Genomic DNA, 24408 nt, shown 5'->3' with positions numbered 1-24408 from the left:
AAATCTTTGAAGTTATTTTATTGACAACAATCTATATTATATTAAGACAAATATGCAACATAGAAAAGGGTTTATATTCGAGGACAACGAGAACTTACAACAGCTTGGAGAGGTCATTTTACGATTTCCTACGTATCTTATCAGTCATTATAACTATGAAAATCATGTTTTTAATGTTATCAAGTATTTCTTTTTTTTTCAAGATTTTCAACAAATTTTTGAATATCCAACCGACTGCTAGCAGCCGGTTGGATATTGAATATCGAATATCGAATAACGAACCGGCTGCTAACTTCACATACATCAAACAAATGGATAATAACTGTTTTATTACCGACCTGATACAGGCATTTTCTTACGTAGAAAATGGTGGATTAAATCTGATATTATAGCTAGCAACACATCTAGCTTGAAATACAGTCTTAAACTGTTGTTTGTCTATTGGATCCCTTTTTTTTTAAATCATTTTATGCCATAGTATTGGTGGTTTGTAATCGACTTATGATGATATAATATAAATTTTCTCTTTGGTATTCCCGTCTCTCTTCATTACAGAGGGAGGTTAGGAGGGGTCCTGATCCCGAAATCCCGGGCTTGCAAACACAAAATCCCGAAATCCCGGACTTAAAAAACAGGTCCCGAAATTCGAATAAAGAATTCCCGGAATCCGAAAGGGTCAATCCCGAAATACCGAGATTAAAAACACCCGATCCCAGAGTCCCGTTAAAGGTCCTACCCCCCTTAATAAACTTGACCAAATGTTAAAAGTGTAAAAGAAAAAATTCACATTTACAATAGGAAATTAGAAATGATGTATTTTATTTTAGTTCTCAAACAACCCTCATTGTCAATTTCTAATAGGTACTCAAGATATGAAGCAGACATGACTGCATCTTTGATATTTTTATTATGTATGTTAAATCTAAAAGATGCAATCAGCATAGTCTGAAGAACATTGATTGATTCAGCTAGAAGACGTCATCTTTATAGCGATACTCATCAAGTTCAATGATAGTTCCAGCTTTCCTTAAACATTTATAAGACCATGAATGCCTAAAACATATAATGGAACAAGCCGATAAAAAGGGTGCACTGTTGAGTGAAAAAGAACGCATATTGTCTGTTGAAAATTGTCCATATATGTCGATAAAATATTCTAGGTTTCAGTTTGCTCTAGATAGAAGGTTAAGAACATTCTGCTGCATATGTGGCATCGGTCGTGTTGCTCATGTAAGTAAAAACATCGGTGACAAGTCTTAGTCGAGGAAAGAGATCACCTTCAGTGTTTGTTGGGCTCGTGTTGATAAAAGAGGGACGAAAGATACCAAAGGGACAGTCAAACTCATAAATCTAAAACAAACTGACAACGTCATGGCTGAAAATAAAAAAGACAAACAGACAAACAATAGTACACATGCCACAACATAGAAAACTAAAGAATAAGCAACACGAACCCCACCAAACAACTAGGGGTGATCTCAGGTGCTCCTTTAGTTTTTAGTTTGCTATGTTGTGTTTTGTATACTGTTGTTTGTCTCTTGATTGTTGTTTTGGTTTATCTTTGTCGTCCCTTTGTCATGACCTAGTCATTTTGAATTGAAATTACATGTTTCAGATCCTTTTGCAAGCTTTCGGCTCAATCACTAGATGTGAAATAATTCCAAAAACAAAGGATGAGTTAAGCCAGATTCAATATTTTCAAATAGAATTTATATGTAATTAATGACTTTGGATGACGTTAATACAATGGTTTATCGGCCCCAGATATGTGAAATCCAAAGAGGTCAGCGGTCAGAGTGATATCATATCTCGGATTGATTATCATTTGTATCCTTTTCCTCTTTATTTTTATTAGTCAAAATGTTTAACTGTCCCTTGTTTTTTACTAACTTTTATCATCTGCTTTTGAAGTTGCTCAATTTTTACAACTGAAATGTCAAATGAAATTCACTTAAAAAAAAAAAAAAAATTCATCGAAAACAGGAAAAAAAAAACGAAAATGTGTTTGACCCTCTTAAACGACTTAGTAAAAGGACATAGAGAAGCTTAACACTTTGCTTGTTTCTTCACAACTTTAATGATGTTAATACATTATTGATGAAGTACAGATAATAAGTAAATATCTAACATGAAATAAGTGTTTAACAACCTATGAATTCATACCTTCGGGCTAAATCGTTAGTTATTGTCAAAATAGAATGCTAAGATATTGTACATGCGTGTTTGCATGAATAATCAGTTAATATCTATACTATTGGTTCTAAGTTGATACATAGATGAGAAATCGTTTTGCATGTTATCTCTTCACTATATATTATATCCCAAGAGGAACTCTTTTATGTATAAATAGCGCGACATTCTCAATTATTTTTAATTCGATTTTATTTGTCTCGGAGTTCTCGGTGTTTCTGCTTCTCTTTCTGCCTCTAATTCTTCCTCTTCCTCTATTTCTATCTGTTGTAAACGTCTGAGTGCATCACTTACTATGCACAAATCGCCACGTAATTCACTTACAGCATTGGCAATACAACGAGTGTTGTTAAGTACGTCAACAGTTTGAGTGTATGGGTTATATCGCACAGCAAATGGTCTTTTAATAGTACACGCATATTGCCTAAAATACAAATTAAGAAAACGTTTAGATAAGCAGTTTGTTGTTGGAGTTAAACTAATTCTGACTATGATAAATATTTCAATGAGAAGGAAGAGCGATATAAGAATTGACATACACACACACTCCTTCGATATAAGTTGACTTTCCAATATAAGTTGAATTGAAATTATGAAATTGTGTTATAACTGTGGTTAAAATTCCCCCTGCAAATCTAGCTGGTGGTTTTGTCTGTTATAAAGGCTCATTTAGTTTTAATGCCCTGAAACGTTTGATTGTTTTGGCATTCAAAACGTTTCGTGACGACTTAACTACTAGGGGTGATCAATAACCTGCTCTACCCTTAAGGGTCTCCCACGGTTAGTAATGCGTAACTGTTAAAGATTATCAAGCAACGAAATGATGCCTTCAAAGAAATCATAGCAAAAAGAGAATCACAAAAAATACTGAACACCGACGAAAATTAGAAACGGACAGTTGTTATCCATTCGTTTGATGTGTTTGATGTTTTGTTTTGCCATTTGAATATGGACGTTCCGTTTTGAATTTTCCTCGGATTTCAGTATTTTTGTTATTATACTTTTCCCTGCAAAAAAAAAGATGAAACACATCAAACGAATGGACATCAACTGTCATGTTCCTGAATGTGTACAGGCACTTTCTTAGGTAGAAAACGGTGGATTTAACTCGGTTTTATAGTAGCTATTTGTCTCATAGGAGGATACAAAGGTACGCTTTGAAACACGATTGTTATAACAAAAGCAGAAAAAACACGCCTTAATTGTTTTTCAAAAGAATTTCTTTCTTATGAATATAATAAAATTATTTAATCGAAACCCTCAATGATAATTTCAGAAGAAATTGCCACAGACAAATTTGTGTATTCCAATATTATATGTGTCTGGTTTAACCGCCCACCATTGATACAAGCTTATGACAACAACTGACACATGACCAGCAATGCACAAAGCATATCGTCGCTGGGCTTCTAAAATTACAAATTTTTCAAGAAAAAAATATATCTCACAAACAGGCTTTGAAACATTTTGGCAAAACGCATGCTTCCAAAATGTCGTATGTGAACTTGAACATCTTTGTAAATAGCAGTGAAATAAAAACTTTGACATTTCTGGATTATCCAAGAACTTAAATAATTTTCACAGAAATAAAGAAATGTACAATTAATTTTTTCCCAAAGCCATTCTACAACGATTTTCAAGTTTTTATACAACATTTTGGAAGCAAACTTTACAAACAACTGACATTGGCAACTTTGTAATATGTCATATTTCACACATTTTGATTGGTCTAACTGTATGCTATTTTGTAATACCAAAGATTTCCTCCCGCCCAGATCATTGGTGTCAAAAAGTATTTTTAGCCAAAAAAGTCATATACGACATTTTAGAAGCCCAGCGACGATATTGTTCATTACATAATATCAGCAAATTGAAATATCTAATAAAAAAAAACGTGCGTAGTTTAATAAATGTCGACTATTAAGGTTGTGATACTTATAGACATAAGTAGTACAGTGCCTGTTGCAGTACTAGTGAATATGAGATACCAAACATATCAGTTCTATTATAAACGTAAAATCACAAAAATACTGAACTTAGAGGAAAATCAATTCGGATAGTCCATAATCACATGGCAAAATCAAATAACAAAACGTATCAAAAACGAATGGACAAGAACTGTCATATTCCTGATTTGGTACAGGCATTTTCAAATGTAGAAAATGGTGGATTAAACCTGGTTCTATAGCGCTAACCCTCTCACTTTAATGACATTCTCATCAAATTCCGTTATATTTACATTGATGCGTTAAATAAATAGACACAATAAATAAAAGTCCCACTTATTTAAGACCAAGAATGAAAGAAACCAAAAAGAAACTGACCAAGAAGTTACTTAGTAACATACACGTATGATGATCTACAGTTGTTAATTTCTGTGCCATTTTTGTCTCTTATAGAGAATTGTCTCATTGACAATCATACCACATCCTCTTTTTTATATGTCTTAACAATTTGATAAAACTGAAATGTAAGTATACCTCATTCGGTCCTTTGCCTCTTCAAAGCTTTCGGTATAAAAGTATACATCTTGAAAAGTAGTTATAAGACATTCCTGTTTAGATGTTCTAACTGGTTCAAATGGTATTTTTCTGGACTTGTCCGTTAATGCATGCTTGAAAAATAATATTTTAAAATATATATCAGAAGAAAGTAAGATTGACTACAATGTACATTAAGTGGATATTGCCCATACGTTCAGAGAGTGTCCTTTATTACAGTTTTAGTCATTCTGAGAATGTTCTCAGATAATAGTTATATCTGGTCATAAGTTTTATAATGTCTTTGAACTTCTCTATTGTTAAGATGATGGTTAAATCTAAACAAGAAACAACACGTATAATTGATAAGAACGTTCATTCAATATAATTCAGGTATCATAAAGAAGTAGTTAACCGATTTAAGGTGAGTCACAAATACAGGTAACAAAAGCATCGAATGGAAGTATTAAAAAGTTGAAGTTATATAAAAGGCTACTTATTCAGTCCGGTCGGGTGAACAGGTCAAGTAAGTGTCTTACCTTAAGTTCTCCAATAGAAGATAAAAGTCCAGCACCGTATACCCGCATAAGTCCGTCTTGTTTACACAATCCAAATTCAACAGTAAAGAAGTAAAGCTAGAAAATAGATGATAATTTTTACAATGAATCCAAGAGATGTAAATGAAGTATAAATGAGTATCAGTGGCGGACCCAGGGTTGTACATAGAGGCATACGCGACCTTTGATCGCAAAATATTACAAATCTCATGTTTTTCACCATAGACATAATTGAAAGTATAAAATCGTTCCAAAATTTTTTCGCCTTGCTTTTTTGTATTACAAATAGCTGTTATGGCAACTTACTGTAGCTAATTTCTGTACTGCCTCATCACTAGCGCCAAGTGACGCCAGTCCTAGTTCTTGAGAAAACTGTGCAAAGCTCGGATCAGCTAATAGTGGCATGTGTCCAAGTAATTCGTGGCAACAATCACTGCAACATGCAAAAATATATGAAGTATAGTTTAATACAAACAGATTATGATTACTGTCTTATATTGAATCATTATTTTAATTATGGTGGTAAATTCCTGTTCTAACTGTTTTTCTATGCCTTTTGAGACTTAACACGTTAGCTGTTAACGAAAATAACTCACAAATTGCGTTCATAATTTTACTATAATAGTACCTTTTTGTACTGAATTAAAGCAACCAGTAATTGCAATGTTTCGTCGAACGTAAGATCTTGGACGATGAAACTACTCATGCCATTGAAATATTAGATATTTGAAGAAGCGTTATAACTTGTTTTCCTATTTGAAAATGTCTGCTATAAGCTCCAAACGATAAAAACTTCCAGAATTCCATCGCACCTCATGTAGGCTATTTAAGAAATGAAGTTAAGCATGACAATACGGAATGTGTCAGAGAGACAATGACCCGATCAAAGAGATGAAAATAAACTCATCATAAACTCATCATAAATACCAGGACTAAATTGAGTATTTATGCCAGACGCGCGTTTCGTTTAAAAAAAGACTCACCAGTGACGCTCGAATCCAAAAAAGTTTAAAATGCCAAATAAAGTACGAAGTTGAAGAGCATTTAGGACCAAAATTCCTAAAGGTTTTGCCATATACAGCTAAGGTTATCTAATGCCTGAGGTAGAAAAGCCTTAGTATTTCAAAATTCAAAATTTTGTTAACAGTTAATTTATAAATATAACCTTATCAATGATTATTCATGTCAACACAAAAGTGCTGACTACTGGGCTTGTGATACCCTCGGGGAAATAAATCTCCACCAGCAGTGGTATCGACCCAGTGGTAGTAAATAAACTCATCATAGATAACAGTACTAAATTTAGTATATACGCCAGACGAAAACACGTCTTATAAAGCATGAGAATCATATTGTATATCGTACAATTAAAATCTAAATACATACGGTTCTGGTGTATATAAGGGATCAGAACTATGTCTGATATACTGCGTACAATGAAACACTCGGAAAGCCAAACCAGCAAGAAAGTCACGTGACGTCAGGTACCCAGCAACTGGGCGGAGCTGAAATCCTGTTTTCTCTGAAAGTAGTAATTAATCAATATAAAGCTAACACGATAAATGAACCAAAAAGCATTCAAGAATTAGAACATTTCAATTTCATATAAACTGAAGAGTAAAACTGATTTATTCATCTATTTACAGAGGTCCTTTTTTTTCAATCTTCACTTTTTTACTTAAACTTTAGGTATGCACTACGTGTTATATTTAAAAAATAATCGAACATACCTTTTAAAAATTCTGACACATCCTCCAGTTGTGGCACATTATCTTTTCTGTAAAAAATAATTTTATTTTATAAGATTAATCATGGTTTGTATATGTAAACTATAAATTGTCATAGTCATAAATCAATACAACTTACCGCTAATTTTCCGTTTACTACACGGATATCACAGACGTTCCCGAAATCTTTGACGTCACAACAGGTATTATCGATGCCACAGTGTAAAAAGATAGATTGACGATACCAAAGTGAAAACCAAAACTCACAAGTCAAAAGAGACATCGAAAGACGGAACCAAACAACCAATGAAGATGAAATGACAATCAAAAAACTGCATCAACATCTAAATACTCAGCAATACAAGCCAGTGTAAGTGATTTCAAGTACACTAGAAATGTAATCTGATTTCTACACGTGTTGCACATGGTAGCTACAGACTTGATGATACAACGAAAATAGAATTGGAGAAAGGGTACGACAGTTGTAATGTTCATCAACATTCATGATTTCGCCTGTAAAACATTTGAATGGATACCTTCAATTTAACTAGAAGTAACCCTTCAATTGTATGTAGCAACTATCTATCTAGAAAATGAATATAGGAAATGTAAGATCTCGAATGTTGTATCAACAAGGAGACATATACTCCATATGCAGGCAGTACTGGAATGTTTATGTGAAATAGAAATAGAAAGATCACAATATGAAAGCCGAAATAATATTTTTTTGTTTTAAAATTCGATAAAGATAAAAGTGTTGTATGATGTCAATAGTTCAAGCGTCGCCACACCCCGAGTCAAAATTGAAATGTCTTTGCAATAAGGTACATTTTATAAATGTATCACAATTTTGTTAAAGATAAATTTTGACGTGTTCTTTAAATTTGTACAAAAATTAATACATATCAGTACAATATAAGTGTGTGTCTGTCTAAATTATATTAAACTATTATGATCAGTGCTGGCTTACTATATAAAAAAGAAGATGTGGTTGATTGCCAATGAGACGATTGGTCCAGATTTCGTTACCGGTAAGTTTTCAATGAATAAATTTTTACAATTAACTTTTAGGTGTCCACCAAAATTGTGACTCATTAATTTTCAAATAAGTTGTAGTTTTTCTTTTATAACATACCTATATCCACAAAATTCTGTTAGCTGAGGAATATTTCTTAAATATTCTCGACATGCGTGTGAAGGATACAGCTTCATCAGCTCCGTGAAAACAGTTCCCCTATAATAGTACCGTTACAATGTTAAATAAAAAATAATATTTAAAAAAGAGCATGCAATGAATAGCGTTAATTATACTATAAGCTGTGCACATCAAAGTAGTCTGATATTTTTTCTTAATATATGTAACAATGCAAAAATATCTAGTGCATGTTATAAAAGTAATTTTGTCTGCCGTTAACCACTTCGGCATTGGCATGGAAATACGAGTATAATAGTTGAAAAAATGAAAGATGCAGTTAAAATGTTTTGAATATAATTTTAAATCATTGAACGAATCTCCCTCATGGGGAGCTCAATCCCTTGTCTGGGTTTTGCCTTTATTTTTTGCACTTTTTTTTAAGCTTTCAACTTATGTAAACTTTTGCCTCTATAGCATCACTGGGTACGTTTATTGTTGAAATGCACATTCTTGTAGAAGCATGGTACCGTTAAGTAAATATCGGTAATTGTAATGATCTCCTGCAACTAAATAGTTAATGGACAGAAACACAATAAAACCACGAAAAGGTTAATGCTAAAACGATTTTGAGGTGTACAGGAGTCGATTAAAATGTTCGCCTTATTTCGTTGTATACGACATATTTAAGTGTCAGCAATGATTCGACATATGTCATATCGATGAACATTTTGTCGAGATCTTTTTAAGGTTCATCTATACACTTAAACAAAAATGGCCGTGTTTACACCATGATTTTTTTTCTGGGTGCAGACAAAACAGTGTAATTTTAAATGTTTCAAAGCCTGGTATTACTCGATTTATTTCGCTTGACTGGGCGGAGTTTAACCAGTTTGCTCATAATAAACCAGTCCATCTATTGATAGGCGTATTAGGATAAACTCATCAATAAAGTGTCGAGTAATTCTTTTGTAAATTCCTTTGATGACACTGATAGGTGATTAGAAATCAGTAATAATTATAACGGCAATCATCCTTATCACACACATCTTCAAATAGACTGTCCTTATGCAAATTAAAACCTAGCTCCGCCCGATCAGTTAAAATAACATTGGTAATAGCACCTAGATAATAGAAGTTGCATTCATTTTCTATTTTAAAATGAAAAAAAAACTTCTGCGGATTTTGCTCAACATTTTCTTTCCTTGCAACAGGTAGTGTAAAATAAACAAAGTCATGTGAAATGGTCCCCTCAGGTAATGCTTGTATTGTATCATATTGATTGAATGGACAATATAAATCTACTCACAACAAATATGATTTAAATAGTGTAAATAAGTAGACTGTATCAAAGAAAACTCAGTTGTTTTTTTATTTCACCAACTTCTGTGGCAAGGAAAGAAAATGTTCATCTAAATCTATAAGGTATTTTAACTTTTTTAAACATAAATTGGATGTAACATGCATTTTTCTAGGTGCTACCAGGCTTTATATCTTTTAAAATTACACAGTTTTGTCTGCACTCAGAGAAAAACTCATGGTGTAAACACGGTCATTTTGTTACTTAAAGTGTATAGATGAACATTAATTCCTATATTATTTTGCTTAAATGTTGGAAACTTTTTCTAGTATTTGTACTAACCATGTTTTAATCTCTTCTTCAGTATAGTCAATTCTAGGTATAGGTTCTCCACTGTAGAAATATAAGGAAAGTTATTATATCAGGTGAAATGACAAAAATGTACGAGCGCGTTATTATAAGGTTTTTAGTACCGAACAGTAATATCGCGTGTCACCCATTCTCAATATACGCCATGTATGTTAAGAAAAATAACATAAGTTAACAGACTTTATTTTGTAGTTAAAAAATGGCTTTAAACTTTCGGATCTACTTAAAGCTTTCTGTATGGTTTGAATCTTGAAACTGCTGGGTTTTTTTTATCAATTTATCAAAAATCAACGTTAAAATATTATAAAAACATTGTCGTTTTGACTATTTGACAAAAACTTAAACATTTGTCATGGGAAAAACAATAATTTCTTCTGCCATTACAAACCATGAAAAGTATCAAAGTTGTATTACCATTATTTATTGCTATAGCTTAATTTGACTATTTGTTACTTATACAAACGCTTAAACTGATGTTTTTAACACTCGAGCATATTTTATATAATGCATTCATCACAATTAGGCGACAATCGCCAAATCAGTATCGACCTTTCTCACAAATAAGATAATACCAGTAATATTTCGACGGATTTGCCAAGAATGATGCTGAGATAAAACAAAAGGTCTACGACATTAACTGATCAGCAATAACTATTCATGAGTTAGGATACAATCACAACAAATTATCCTTTTATGGCACTACCAATGTTTTATATGTCGAAATAATTTCTTTGAATTCACGTTAGAAAATTGTATACATATTTTATAGTTATCCCTTCCGATATGACGTTAATGAATCATGGGACGTCAATTTGTTTTTACCTTAAAAGGTAATCGTGGTGGAAAATGAAATTACTCCCCCAAGGTCAATTTTACGTCCAGATTGTCACATAAACATCTATAGTTTGATTTCATTCCATAAAGATACAAAAATAGGTGGTTTAAGAAGGTTTAATTTAGCAGCCTTTTGCATCCAGATTTTACAATACGTTTATATTACACAAAAGCAGTAAAACTATTAGGGTTTGATAAGGCTCACATGGTGCTCGCTCTTAAAGAACCGGCCATTTTGTTACAAGTCAAAAGACTATCATAGAAATGGCATCAAAAAGTAAAATCACAAGAACTCCGAGGAAAATTCCAAATGGAAAGACCCTTATCAAATGGCAAAATCAAAAGATAAAACACATCAAACGAATAGACAACTGTCATATTTCCGACTTGGAACAGACATGTAGAAAATGGAAGATTGAGCCTGGTTTTATAGCGCTAAACCTCTCACTTGTATGACAGTCGCATCAATTTCCATTACATTGACAACGATGCGTGAACAAAACAGACATATATTGTAATTGGTAGTATTGTCAAAAGCATGACTCAATCTCTTTTTAGTACTTAAACTTACTATTTGTACTTGAAAGCAATATCTGCAAATATTTTTCTCCTTAATCTATAAACCTTGTCTTTGAATCCCTGAAAAGTTAAAACTTCGTTTCAATATATATAATACAAGCAAGTATTAACCTATATCATAAGCCAAAATCTAACAATACGAATGAACAAAAAATAAATAAATGAAATAAAGATTATTATCGCTATTTTGTGCATTTTTCCTTTGATCTTTTTTTGTGATAATTTTTCATATCGTGCTTCTCGCTTGAGATGGAAAATTATCGTGAGAAACTAAGCAAGCACGGAATTATAGTTATCCCTTACCACTGTAAACTCTGACATTTGGTCATCTAAACTCGATTGCCTTTCTCGCTTTCGCCGACCCGGCTCAAGCGAGAAAATCAATCTCGTTGAAATGATCAATGATAATCTATAAACATAGATAAATTCAATGATATTGAAAAGCAAAGGAATACAAAAATAACAAAAGTATGCCATATGGATTTGAAATATATGAACTTTTCACCCCTTTCAACGTGGTAATTTGTATATAAATGGTGTCGCCGTTTTGGAATATTTATTCATGAATATGTGATAACAACATGACGTAAAGAAAGACTGTATAACACATTGGCACATTCCAAAATTAAAAACTACTTTTACAATATTAACACAGATTGATTTTGTGTGAAATACAAAAATTGACAAGATTTACGTTTTACTCTGAAATACCATAAAGCGCATAATTACCTTGTATAGATATAAGTAACTCCACACGTGTACCGAGTCTATTTATAAATTTAGACTGAGACTGACGAAGGTCAATTTTTGTCTCAAACATATTGGTCTTTCTTTACGATATAATTTCATTTTTACGTAGAATCGTTATTTGTTTTGGCAATCTTATCAATACTATGAGGCGTAAATATAAAATTTCAATCCTGATATCTATGATAAGTTTATTTACAATCACTGGGTCTATGCCAACCCACTGCTTGGTGGAGTTTTAATTCCCTGAGGGTATCACCACCCCAGTAGTCAGCACTTTTGTGTTGCGTTGAGTTATCATTGGTATGTTCATAATTATAAATTGACTGTAAACAAAACTTTTTGAAACATTAAGGCTTTTCTACCGCAGGAATAGATTACTTTTGTTGTATTTGGCAAAACTTTTAGGAATTTTTAGTCCTCAATGCTCTTCAACTTCGTATTTTATTTGGCCTTTTCAACATTTTTTTATTTTTTTTATTTGAGCTTCACTGGTGAGTCTTTTGTAGACGAAACGCACTGGCGTAAATATAAAATTGTAATCCTAGTTTATATGAGGGTTCTTTTAAGGTTTTATTTTGAATTCAAATCAAAGAATTTGTTAAAGAATATTAGAAAATGAGTTCTGTTTAGCGTTATATAGTTAAACTATCCTGTCTTGAGAATTATTTAGCATTGCTACCCTCATATCTAAAATGTATTTTTTTTCATCACTGACATCATTTGCTCACTGAATCACGCAGATAGCACACAACACCGAGAAATGAAAGGATCTTTAATATTCGATGGTATATATCGTGAGCACCACTAAATTTAATACTTTTTGTTTTTTAGAAATGATGACCGAAATGTTGGAATAAAAAAATGCATTATATTAAAAGCGATTTAGTTATACTCGTCAACCGAAATAAGTCGTTCATACTTGTTAATTTCAAATGTGTTAAACTTTCACAATTACACACGGTCTTCTTTGGCAAAACGAACGTATTTATACTTATTAGAATAATATTATCTAAATACTATTCCAATTGCTTCGCCAAATTATTTTAATCGGAATAAAATATTCGTATATTCATATTTATATAACTATACTGCGGTTCGCAAACTACATTTTCGTTTCGAGAGTCTTATAGTGGAGCAGGATCTGCTGACCCTTCCGGAGCACCTGAGATCACCCCTAGTTTTTGGTGGGGTTCGTGTTGTTTATTCTTTAGTTTTCTATGTTGTGTTTGTTTACTATTGTTTTTCTGTTTGTCTTTTTCATGTTTAGCCATGGCGTTGTCAGTTTGTTTTAGATTTACGAGTTTGACTGTCCCTTTGGTATCTTTGGTCCCTCTTTTATAAATGATAAAGTAAAAAAACCCCATACCGGATGATCAGCATCAAGCTCTGATCCATACATCAATACTCTATTCGCAGACTTATCAAGGTCTGATACTTTTCTAGGAAACCACGGTATATTTTGTAGTTCATCGTCTGTAAATAAAAGGGAGACAATCATTTAACAACCAGTCAGAACCCAAAGATGATAAAACAAAAGTTAAAAGTAAGATATACACACAAACAAATAAACATCAATCAATGAAAACAACTACTGAGAAACAGGCCTAGCAAGAAAACGTGAACACATTTGCTCCTGAAGTGGTTTTTACTTGCTTTGGTGGCATCAATACTCATGTTTGATTCAAGAAGTGTGCCACTTTGAAAAAGCATTGTGACTGTGATTTGATGTTACATTTTGGAGCTTGGAAACACACATTTCATTATTCCGAATAAACATCTTAACAGCCAAAAACATGTTCAAAATTTGTAAATGTCTGCACTGTATAAAAAGAAAAAAGAAAGTGCCTACAGTGAAGACACACCTTTTGTACGTTTGTACGTACTACTTACTTAAATAAGTGATACGTGATGCGGTAGCCGGTGATGGCGGTATAGGAAGATCGTTGTAAGATATACTGTTGACCTCTTTCTTAAGTCGCTTGATTAATTCTTCCAGTCGGATGTTATCCGTCTCTATATCCATATAAATATCATACATAGAATCACTACGCCTTGACCTTCTGGATTCTATATGAACAACATTGATGTGGTGTTCCTGAAAATATATCAATTGAGAATGCATCACAACAGAGACGAAACACGACAGATACAATGTAATAAATGTATGCCAACAGAGTGTGTTGCCTTATAGATCTATTTTGGTTTTTGTTTCAATACCACATTTTTAACCACTATTAAAGTTATAAAAATGCCAAATATGTCAAAACTCTCACTAATCAAAATTTCACACATTCTATAGGATGTTTTCTAACACCATTGCAATATATCAATTTACACAAAAAATATAAAAAAAAGATAATGGTGAAATAAATTAAAATGAAAAGAATTTAACTTACAGTTTTTAATCCACAAGACAAACAATGGTATAATTGTATCATCATTCAAAGATATATTAAGACGTTACAGTTTGTAAAAAAATAAGAAAGACGGTTGTATATATGACCTTTATACATAACGATCTACACATCATCATGACAACAAACTAAGCAGGTGGCATTTCAGAGGCAAAAAACATTAATTGACCTTGAGAAATTTGCATAACTGTGTATTAGCCAAATATCTCTAAGGTCATATGTTCCATTTCAACACACTTTTCTAAGGGATTTTTTTTAATGTAATAAAATAACAAAAAGGCAATCTGATTTTAGAATATTTAAAGATATGTTCATGGCAACTATATAGAGGAAGATTACTTAACACTACCAATTCAAGACATATTGGAACCAAAGCAAAAAGGTAGTATATTGAGAAAATAATTTAAGAAATAATTCCTTCATGTCATGCTCTATGCTCATTTTAACATGGGTTGGCCTTTTATTTGTCGATATTTTACACTGAGCGTTAGCGAGGTGTAAAATATGGTCAAATATAATGCCTCCCCATGTTAAAATGAGCATAGAGCATGACATGAAGGGATTATTTCTATTCTAATAGGACAAATACAGTATTTTTATAGGTCGAAGCGTACGAAAATACTGTAAAAATATTTGGCTTTTCCCGTTTCCTCCCCGAGCAGTTTGTGCATTACATTTCATATTTGATAAGTTTAAAAACTACGAACAGGGTAAATATATGTTGTTTTATAAAAATAAATAATAAAAGTTTATGTAAGCTGCTTAAATTTATTTATATTTTAAAAGATAACGATGGAAATAACGTTACTATACACAGTAAGTTCGTGCACATGTGTCAAACATAGTTTGTGCTCATTAGAACACGGCTTTGTTTAGAAAGCGTAATAAGGACGTCATATTAGAATTGAATTTAAATTTATACGTGTTGATGACAAAGCGGTTTTACGTCCACTTTGTAACCTGTGAAATCACACGTTATGATTTAAATTTACACCTAGTACTAATAAATGATATAACGTACAGTTTCTATGACACTGATGATTACCGAGAATCAAAAGTGAAGAAAAAACCCATTACAAACTCCTTGTTTGGGACGGACACTCACAGAATGTGTCGGGGATCGAATTTTAAAATATACACACCGAAAGACGGGGTCAAAGAAACCTTACACTGGATTATTTAAAGCAAATTATAATAAAAATAACGAGAAATGTTTACTGAGTTTGGTCATAAATTGTTATTCATAACAACACAAGAACGACTATGCATTTAAAGGAACGCAATTGGTGTCCATTTGATTACACACAACCTGTAAAAAGGTGTTTGTGCCATTTGGTATTATTTTGGAACAGTGGTATACTACTGTTGCCTGTATTTGGTACACTTGAAGTTATCGTTATAAATTTTCGTTTATCAACTCTTTTTCCTCTTTTGTAGAATTATTCAATAGACCATTTTCGAGTTCATCCGTCACCAGAAAAACTTGTCAATTATACGCGCCTTTATCACCGTCATTTGTGCGTTTAGGGGTGTCGTCACTTCCGTTCCAATGTTGAGCGAGTGGTTGGAAAACTATATTCTATATTGTACGAATTATTCGGCAAATTGAAAATCTCAAAATTAACAATCAGCCTTACTGTCATTAGGAAATTGTCATTAAGTACCTACAGAACAACCATTATTTCTAGTTTATCCTGCACAATGACGATCACTAAGACGCTTGATGAACGTAAAAAGTGCAGGGAGACAGGCGATCCCCTCTATCTGGTAAATGACGTCATAAAGGCGCGTATAATTGACGAGTTTTTTTCCGGTGACGGATGAACTCGAACGTGGTCTATTAACTGACAACGTTTAGTTGTTGAATAATTGACTTGGCCTTTTACGACATGTCATATTATGTAAGGTGTACGAAATTAGTGTTAAAGTAAATAAAAGTATGATTGTTAAGTTTAGAACTACTAAAATTTAAGTTAAACCGAAAAAAAAAGTGTATTCAAATAAATACCTGAAAAATCTTGAGTGCGTTCGCCAGACATCCCACTTGATCTTTAAGACTGAAAACTATCGATGTTGTTTTGCCTAATCCAGATGGGCTGTAGATGCCATCAATATCGTCCAAATGCTTTAATAGAATGATAAATAAAGAAGTTGAGAGTACAAAAGACACGAGGAGAAGTTAACAGGATTGATAAGGTACAATCGAGTTCTATAAATGAGTTGCGAATCGCAGTTCACAAGCTGTTAATCGTGTCGAACATACACACTACAGATTAAATCCCGAGTATAGGCCTTCATCTCTTCCGAAACAACGGAAACCTTAAGCATAACATTGTAGTCGTTGACAAATAGCATTCTAGCACACTATGGTATTTTTAACAGCATAAAACAATAAAAGATCTTCAATAAGCTTATATTCCTAAAGTTACATTAGTTGAATGATAAAATTAAAACAAATACTTTGAAAAGATAGGACTGGTAGTCTAATAAAATGTCAGATGATTGGTCACCCTGGAATATTTTACCAATACAGATACGTGTAATTTGTATCTGTTTGTAAAATTAACTATTAACAAAACAGCTTATTTATGTAAAAATAATATGAGAAAGATTTAAATGACACAAAGACATTGAAAAAGGCATCAAATGGTCATGATTCGTTTTATGGGAAACTTTTAAACAGAAATATCTTTGCGTGTGGGAGTTTTCAAGCCTAATGTAGAATTCAGTTTTGTGTATAATATTATGTATTGCAATTTGAATACCATTGTCGACCTTAGGTGACCCAAATCAATAATTACAAATCTCCTAATTTACAGACAATCTTTGATGCTATCTGAATTATGGCGCCATTTCATTTGCATATAAATAGGTGGATTTGTGAGCATTCTTTTTGCAGACGCAGATGAAAAAATCGTTGATTATGAAAAATGTCGATATAGCATCAAAATATGTATCTCGTTTTATATCTTGTTGAAAGAACTTTAACAGGCAGACAAATCTTTCAAAATATCAAATGCAATTTCAAGTAGATCAGAACATGCAATATTATCAACATATTCATGGCTAAAATTTTACAGTTCATAGTTACGTACATGTTTTAAATCTGTTTAAGATATGAATTTCATTTTTCAACTTGAGGAAATCGAGCAGACCTCGTTAAAGTAATGCCAAGGATATGTGTCTTAAGTTTAAAACCCTAAAAATTACATTTTTTTCCAGATCCACACAAGATATTATAAAAAATTAGGCCTTTTTTTTTTTACAAAATACAAATATAAAAAAGATGTGGTATGATTTCCAATGAGACAAATCTCCACAAGAGACAAAAATGACACAGAAATTAACAACTATAGGTCACCGTACGGCCTTCAACAATGAGCAAAGCCCATACCGTATAGTCAGCTATAAAAGGCTCTGAAATGGCAATGTAAAACATTCAAAAAATGAATGCAAAACAAATATGTAACACATCAACAAACGACAACCACTGAAATACAGGCTCCTGACTTGGGACAGGCACACACATACATAATGCGGTGGGGTTAAAAATGCTATCAGGATCCAAACCCTCCTCGAGCTCCTAACCTGTGACAGTGTTATAACAGTACAACATAAGAACGAACTATAAATATCAGTTGAAAAAGGCTTAACTCGTCAGATGAACAAAAATACAAGTGGACATGGCCGGGTACATCTAAAATCGTTATATATCTCTCGTAGTTACATCAAATTCTTGTTACACTAAAAAGTAGATGCAGATAAGAACTTTCGCCGGTTTTTTTTATCTGTTTATATTTGTCTAAGCTTTTTCTTTGGCTGTATCTATACAATCTTCCTCTAATTACTGTTATTTAGCTTATCGTTTCAGTTGAAGACCTTGACATGACTATGTGTTTTATAAACTAAATTCTATTTCACTGTCTCATTTCAGATTCTTTCATTTTGATTATAAATCAACAAGAGAGAATGCAGTCTAAAGAGTTATTAATTCATAATAAGGAATCGACTGAAACGCATAATTGCTTTTAATTCCCTGTCATATGCACAACACGTTCGACAATACAGCGTCGTTGCTTTTGCTTATTCAACGTAATAATAGTAAATGACCACTTTACAATAGACGAGTTTAGATCTACATTTATATGAACACACATGTCATCTTTCCTTTTTTTTTTTTTAGATATAACATTGATCGAATTGGCTTTCAAAAATAGATACAATTAAAATTAATAATAAAAAATAACTTGCATTATCACTTGAATGTTTTATACCAATTCGAATATACAAAACGTTCGGTGTTAACGGTTATTTCTACTCCTCAACCATGTATATACCATTTCAAGTAATATGACTTTTGTTTTAAAACATTGAACGACACCATTGACAATCAAGTTATTTTTAATAAAAAAAAAAGCATTTTGGTAGAAGCTCAACTGGTAATTGCATGATTTAAAAAAAAAAGCGTTCCGTTTTTGACTTATTCTGTTGACTGTTGACGTCTTAAGGGCATACGATACAGTTTTGAACCTGTATTTACAAGTTGATGAAAATTTGCATGTAGGCTATTTTTAACCTGATTAAATCAAATATGTAATAAAAAATGCACCTTCATGTGCTTCTTTTTGAGTAAAATGAGGTCGAAATTTTGTATATTTGCTCAAAATTCAGATTTGTGTACGCATTTTCTTTTTCGAAAGAAAGACATAACTTTTTTGTTTTAAACGATAAAAACAAATTGTTTTTTGTTAAATAATCGGAAATTTCTGTGTTTTATAATTTTCATTAAAAATTATGCAATTTTTATTCAGAAATAACTCATATTTATCAAATGCTCATGAATAGAGGAAAAACGTCATTTTTTGCTGCATGTTTATCAAAAAAAAAAAAATTGCGCTATTTACAGTTTTATAAAATTTGGGTCACATAATCTCCTTGCAAAATGAAACAAATTGCCGTTTTAAAAAATAGGGGTCCATGAACTCGTTTTCAAATTAAATCAATTTGAATGATAAAAATCAATCGAAAAATGCATCGTCTCCCGATATGTCATGGTTTGACGTCGCGAAAATAACATTTTACGTTAGCAACGTCATTACCTCCCCTGTAACTGTATCGTATGCCCTTAATGAATAGAATGATCCTCTAGACATTAGAAAAGAGAAAATAAAACTTAAACTCTAAATTTTCATAAATGAAAAGATTTTGATTTTTTTAATATTATTTTGGGCAAAATGGGCTTTTTGATTATCATCCGAAAATTCTACAAAACAATAAATGTAAAAAAAATAAAGATATATGGTATGATTGCCAATGAGAGAACTATCCACCACTGTTCAAATGAAGAAATAAGGGGATGCTAGTAACTACATGAAACTGTATGACCTTCCACTATGAGAAGGCGATATATTATATTTAACAAGTTTGCGTTTTAACTAATATATTGAATGAATACGAAAGCTTACCGAGTTGAATAATAAATAACATTTAGTGTTGCTTTATGCTTGGTTCAATTTGTAAATACATGTTGATGATATAAACAAGAGCAAAAAGTGCAATGTGTGACGTAGTCAACACTTTATGGAAAAGTCAAGGAAAAGCAAGCTTTGACATTTTCGGTGAATATTAGAACTAAACGATGCTTTTTTTTGATATGTAAATGAAAGAAACGGACTGAAACCAATACGTCCATTGGTTTTACTGTACATAGTGGTCAGGTACATAAGGTTCGTGTTTTACATTGTCTTATCGGGGCCTTTTATAGCTGACTATGTGGTATGGGCTTTGCTCATTGTTGAAGGCCGTACGGTGACCTATAGTTGTTAATGTCTGTTTCATTTTGGTCTTTTAAGGATAGTTGTCTCATTAGCAATCATACCACATCTTCTTTTTTTTATATACGAACATTTTATCATTTTACTATCTAACCAAAAACAAAAAAGGGAGATGTGATGAAATTTCTATTTAGACAACAATCCACAAAGACTAAAGATGTTTCAGTTAACGTTTGGCTTAATAAACAAAATAAACATAATTTATAGTAAGCTATGAAGGGCTCATGCATAACAAAATGTGAAACAATTCGGCCTGATTTCTGCTTAAACAATAAACAAAAAGTAAATATGGCAGACATCACCCAACGACAACAATTGAATTACAGATTCATAACATGGATCAGATACATGTAAAAGAGTGAAGAGTGAAGAGGAAAAAATGTTTTTTGGCGCTCTACCATTGGACAGTGGTGTAACCGCAGGTTAAAAAAAGTACACACACGTTAAATGTGTAGTAATTAGGCGCTAAGACGTCTGATATTTTAATTTATTTTTTACTATCATTTAAAAAAAAAAAAATTCAGTTAAGAGGATTTTTAAAAAATTTCTTAACTGACACTGTTTAAATAGTTTTACCATTAGTCCTTTAAATTAATAAACCTTCAACTTTATCTATATCCAACAAGTAAATGCTATCATAAAAAGAAACACTTACCTCAAGATCGGATATTTCATTAATAGATTGTGCAGATATACTTTTACATCGCCTTTTCCTCCTGAAATTTTCCACTTTTGCAAATTGATTTCGTTTAACAACTTCATCAGCTTTCACATTTTCGGGCTTCACAAATTGATCAACTTTTACATGGTCTGGTTTCACGACATGGTCGACTTTCACAAACTGATCATTTTTACCAACATGTTCTATTTTTCCAACTTCCCTTTTCTCTATTCCGTTTTGCATCACTTCTGGGCCGCAAAATGCTGAATTTTTCAATGCGGCCTTATAAGCTTCCATACAATTACCCAGTTTTAGTTTTTGAGATTTCAACGTTAATTCATGAAATTATTTCGAGCAGTTAAAATGTAAGACAGTCCGTCTAGTTTCCAAATTGAGGAGCTTAGTCTTTTCGGAATAGTTTTGATTTGCAAGTCAAATTTTGAATTAGATATAGAATTGGCCAGCGTCTCCTCAAATAGGCATCTATTTAGTTACAGTTGAATGTTTCTATTTATATGTAGAGTGGTTCAATACATTGTGAAACGACGAATTAATTACCGTTTTACTTGTGTAGGAAGGTTTTTGAGTATTATGTCAAACCCACATTTATTGTATGAGTATTTACGTATAGTTGTACTATCATCTGTCAAGATTCTTTCGTTTATTACACACGTATTTATTATACAAAGAAACGTGTAAATGAAAAATAGATATTGTTTGTCACACACATCAACTCTATATAAAAAAAAATACAAACCGTATAATATTGTTAACGTGATTTTAGTCATTATTAAATCGTTTTTCTACTGTCAGGTAATAACATGAGTACGATAAATTATTACAATTATTACACTTTTTTTTTTATAATATAATTAGCGGATTGACCTCTTCTAACACTTTATTAAGAAATCTATAGTGTGAAACAACTCTCATTGCCTGTCACAGTCTCTTAAAACCCGATTAAACTCATGTACGCACCATTATAAAATAAAAATAGAAAAGGCTAAGATGTAGCTTGTTTGCAAAATTTCGTAATTAAATCATCATGGATTCGAAACTGTATCATATTCGCTCATATATAAGACAAAATATATTTCTACATGAAATTCAAGTAAAAGTTATTCAAATTATTTATATATTATAAGCTTTAATTGGTTGAATCAGATAAAACTTTTTGAAAGGACAACATCCAACAACAAAAGCGAAATTAAAAGTATTGAAAACAGGAACATTTACACTATGAAAAAAAACAAAAAAAAAACAGCAGAAATAATAGCAGTAACGAAAAAGATATATTGAAGACAATGGATTAAATATTTTATTAAAAGTATAACCGCATACAAATTATATAAAACTTAGTGTACATTAAACTATTTGTAAAAATAGCATAAGCTAAAATAATAAAAAATGAAACAATAACAAAAAAACTGAAAAATTGCAAGTCTATTTAAAAGAATAATGAGAGACTTAAAGAATAATTATTATATACCGTATAATGTACATCTTTTTTTTTAAAATATTTTAATTGGGAAATTTTTGTTACACATCTTCACTTTCGACACTACCCGTAAATGTATATCTATATCTTTATTGATAGCAGGGTTGAGTTCAATATCGTAGCAGCTACGTAGTGGCTAGCTTCTATCAATATTTATGTAACAACTATAAAAAAGAAGATGTGGTATGATTGCCAATCAGACAACTATCCACAAAAGACCAACATGACACAAACATGAACAAATATAGCCATAGGTCACCGTACGGCCTTCAACAATGAGCAAAGCCCATACATCATAGTCAGCTATAAAAGGTCCCGATAAGACAATGTAAAACAATTCAAACGAGAAAACTAACGGCCTTATTTATAACTAGTCTATAGCTACACGTTCAATAGTCAAAATCTACGTAGCGCTACGTAGCTGTTACGATATTGAACTCAACCCAGCTACGTAGCTGCTACGGTATTGAACTCAGCCCTTTACACAATGCTGACAGAGTCATTTAAAAATCGACAACACCAACAAAGATATAAAACTGATGCTTGAATTTTCAATCGAGGATAACTTAGTTTTCAGACAATCAAAGTTCTACGCTGAAATATGTACAGTGAAAGAAAAAGAAATACTTTTAGGAGCGATATTACCAAAAAATTGAATATAAAATGAATAGCCAAATTTATTTACGGTAATAAATGCCCGAGGGAGTGAGAGCCTCTGTCTCTTGATAATTTCTTCATGCAATCGATATTTATTTTTGGCACTGTTTAATTCTAAAGCATCTCCGTTGTCGATAATAACATTTATAAATTTGTTGCATTCGACGCACTTTTTTTTATCTGCCTTCACCAGGAACGTTTAAGTCATAACTTTAGAAGCCAACGATATTAAATTATGTAAAAACACCTTTTTAAGTGCTATACTACCCCAAAAAAATGTAAAAAGGAATATCTAAATTCAACGAAGGAAATCTTTGCCTGAGGGAGTTGCAGCCTTTGTCACAAAATTTCAAATTATTGAAATGTTGCATACTTATATTTTTAAGGTTTCAAGCTTTTATTTATCTTCATACCATATTAGCATTCTGGGGGTGCATGCTTTATCTATTACCTATCATTAAAATTTAATGCTTCGTTTTGTAAATTCATTGGGGGTATAAATCGAAGTGATTTAAGTTTGATCTTATATCATTTGAAGTCATTAAAATTTAATTAGATTGTGTATATATATTAAGAGAAAAAAGGACAAAAATTAAAAGAAAAAAACCAATATGGTCCTATCTGCACGTATTCATGCAAATTCTAGGAACTTCGCTCAAAATATTGTTATATCAATGTTACTAAATCGATATCTTAAGAACAAATATAGAAAGACTAAACCCTGGTATTAAGGGATAGAATAAAACTTCCCAGAATCATTCATATATTCAAATAGTATGGTTATTTTATGTCAAAATAAGATCAATTCTAAATATTATTGTACAAACAAGGCAATGAAAATGAGACTCCATTCATGACAATGTCATTTGTTTCATTCATACGTTATACCATGTGTTAGTGTTACTTATTCCCATATATGGCATTCAATGGCAAGTTTTGTATAAAAAACGGTAATTGATAATAAGATATATCAAGTTAAAATACTCAAAACATTAATACTCGTTACTATCATTTAATTTTAGAAGTAGAATTGGAAATAAAAAGAGCATTACATTGACATGTACAGGTTCATCGCACAAATGTGTTTTGTCCCTTATAGAAATGGAAAGGAAAAAACACAACATATATAAATGAGAGCAGTAATAAGAATGGCTCTTAAATGCATGGTTGAGATAATTCGCGAATAAAAACCTCTTGTTCCCCTAGAATGTAGCAAAACAATCGTTATTGAAATATCATTTCAGTTAAATAACAAGTGTGGACACAGATCAGTGTGGATAGTATGTTAGGATGTTTGACAGTGTTTTGTATGACAAAAGAAGTTCTATGTTTTTCCCATAGGGTTCTATATTATTAACTGTGTTGCATAGTATGACAACCAACCTGAGCATTAGGCGAGTTGTATATATTTAGTTTTTTATGTTCA

The 24408-nt window shown here is 31.9% G+C and overlaps 1 protein-coding gene across 2 annotated transcripts; it reads right to left on the bottom strand.

Annotated features, from left to right (window-relative positions):
* Positions 1-2115: 2115 nt before the first annotated feature.
* On the bottom strand, positions 2116-21428 carry LOC134687385 (tryptophan 5-hydroxylase 1-like). 2 transcript variants are annotated; one of them, XM_063547641.1, is made up of 13 exons: positions 20822-21428; positions 16341-16457; positions 13809-14013; positions 13285-13391; positions 11161-11228; positions 9729-9779; positions 8090-8188; positions 6958-7004; positions 6614-6749; positions 5534-5660; positions 5210-5305; positions 4671-4804; positions 2117-2614 (listed from the first exon to the last, which is right to left on the bottom strand). In XM_063547641.1, exons 1-13 carry the CDS (start codon positions 21122-21124, stop codon positions 2371-2373), a joined length of 1734 nt encoding a protein of 577 aa, XP_063403711.1. In that variant the 5' UTR covers positions 21125-21428; the 3' UTR covers positions 2117-2370. The 2 variants fall into 2 exon arrangements, with proteins under 2 accessions (XP_063403713.1, XP_063403711.1); XM_063547643.1 differs by lacking the exons at positions 16341-16457; positions 20822-21428 and adding an exon at positions 14315-14427 and having other exon boundaries at positions 2116-2614.
* Between the last annotated feature and the right edge of the window lie 2980 nt (positions 21429-24408).

This window comes from Mytilus trossulus, chromosome 10 (assembly GCF_036588685.1).
Source record: "Mytilus trossulus isolate FHL-02 chromosome 10, PNRI_Mtr1.1.1.hap1, whole genome shotgun sequence".
Classification (NCBI taxonomy): Eukaryota; Metazoa; Mollusca; class Bivalvia; order Mytilida; family Mytilidae; genus Mytilus; species Mytilus trossulus.
This window is presented reverse-complemented; position numbering and strand designations above follow the sequence as displayed.

Bases quoted from the DNA above. Each gene is read 5' to 3' on its own strand.
- LOC134687385 (XM_063547641.1), bottom strand. From the start codon at position 21,124: ATGGAAGCTTATAAGGCCGCATTGAAAAATTCAGCATTTTGCGGCCCA. The intron at 14,014-16,340 runs GTATTTATTTGA...ATATATTTTCAG, and splicing joins ACGCACTCAAGATTTTTCAG to GAACACCACATCAATGTTGT. The intron at 5,306-5,533 runs GTAAGTTGCCAT...TCTATTTTCTAG, and splicing joins CAGTACAGAAATTAGCTACA to CTTTACTTCTTTACTGTTGA.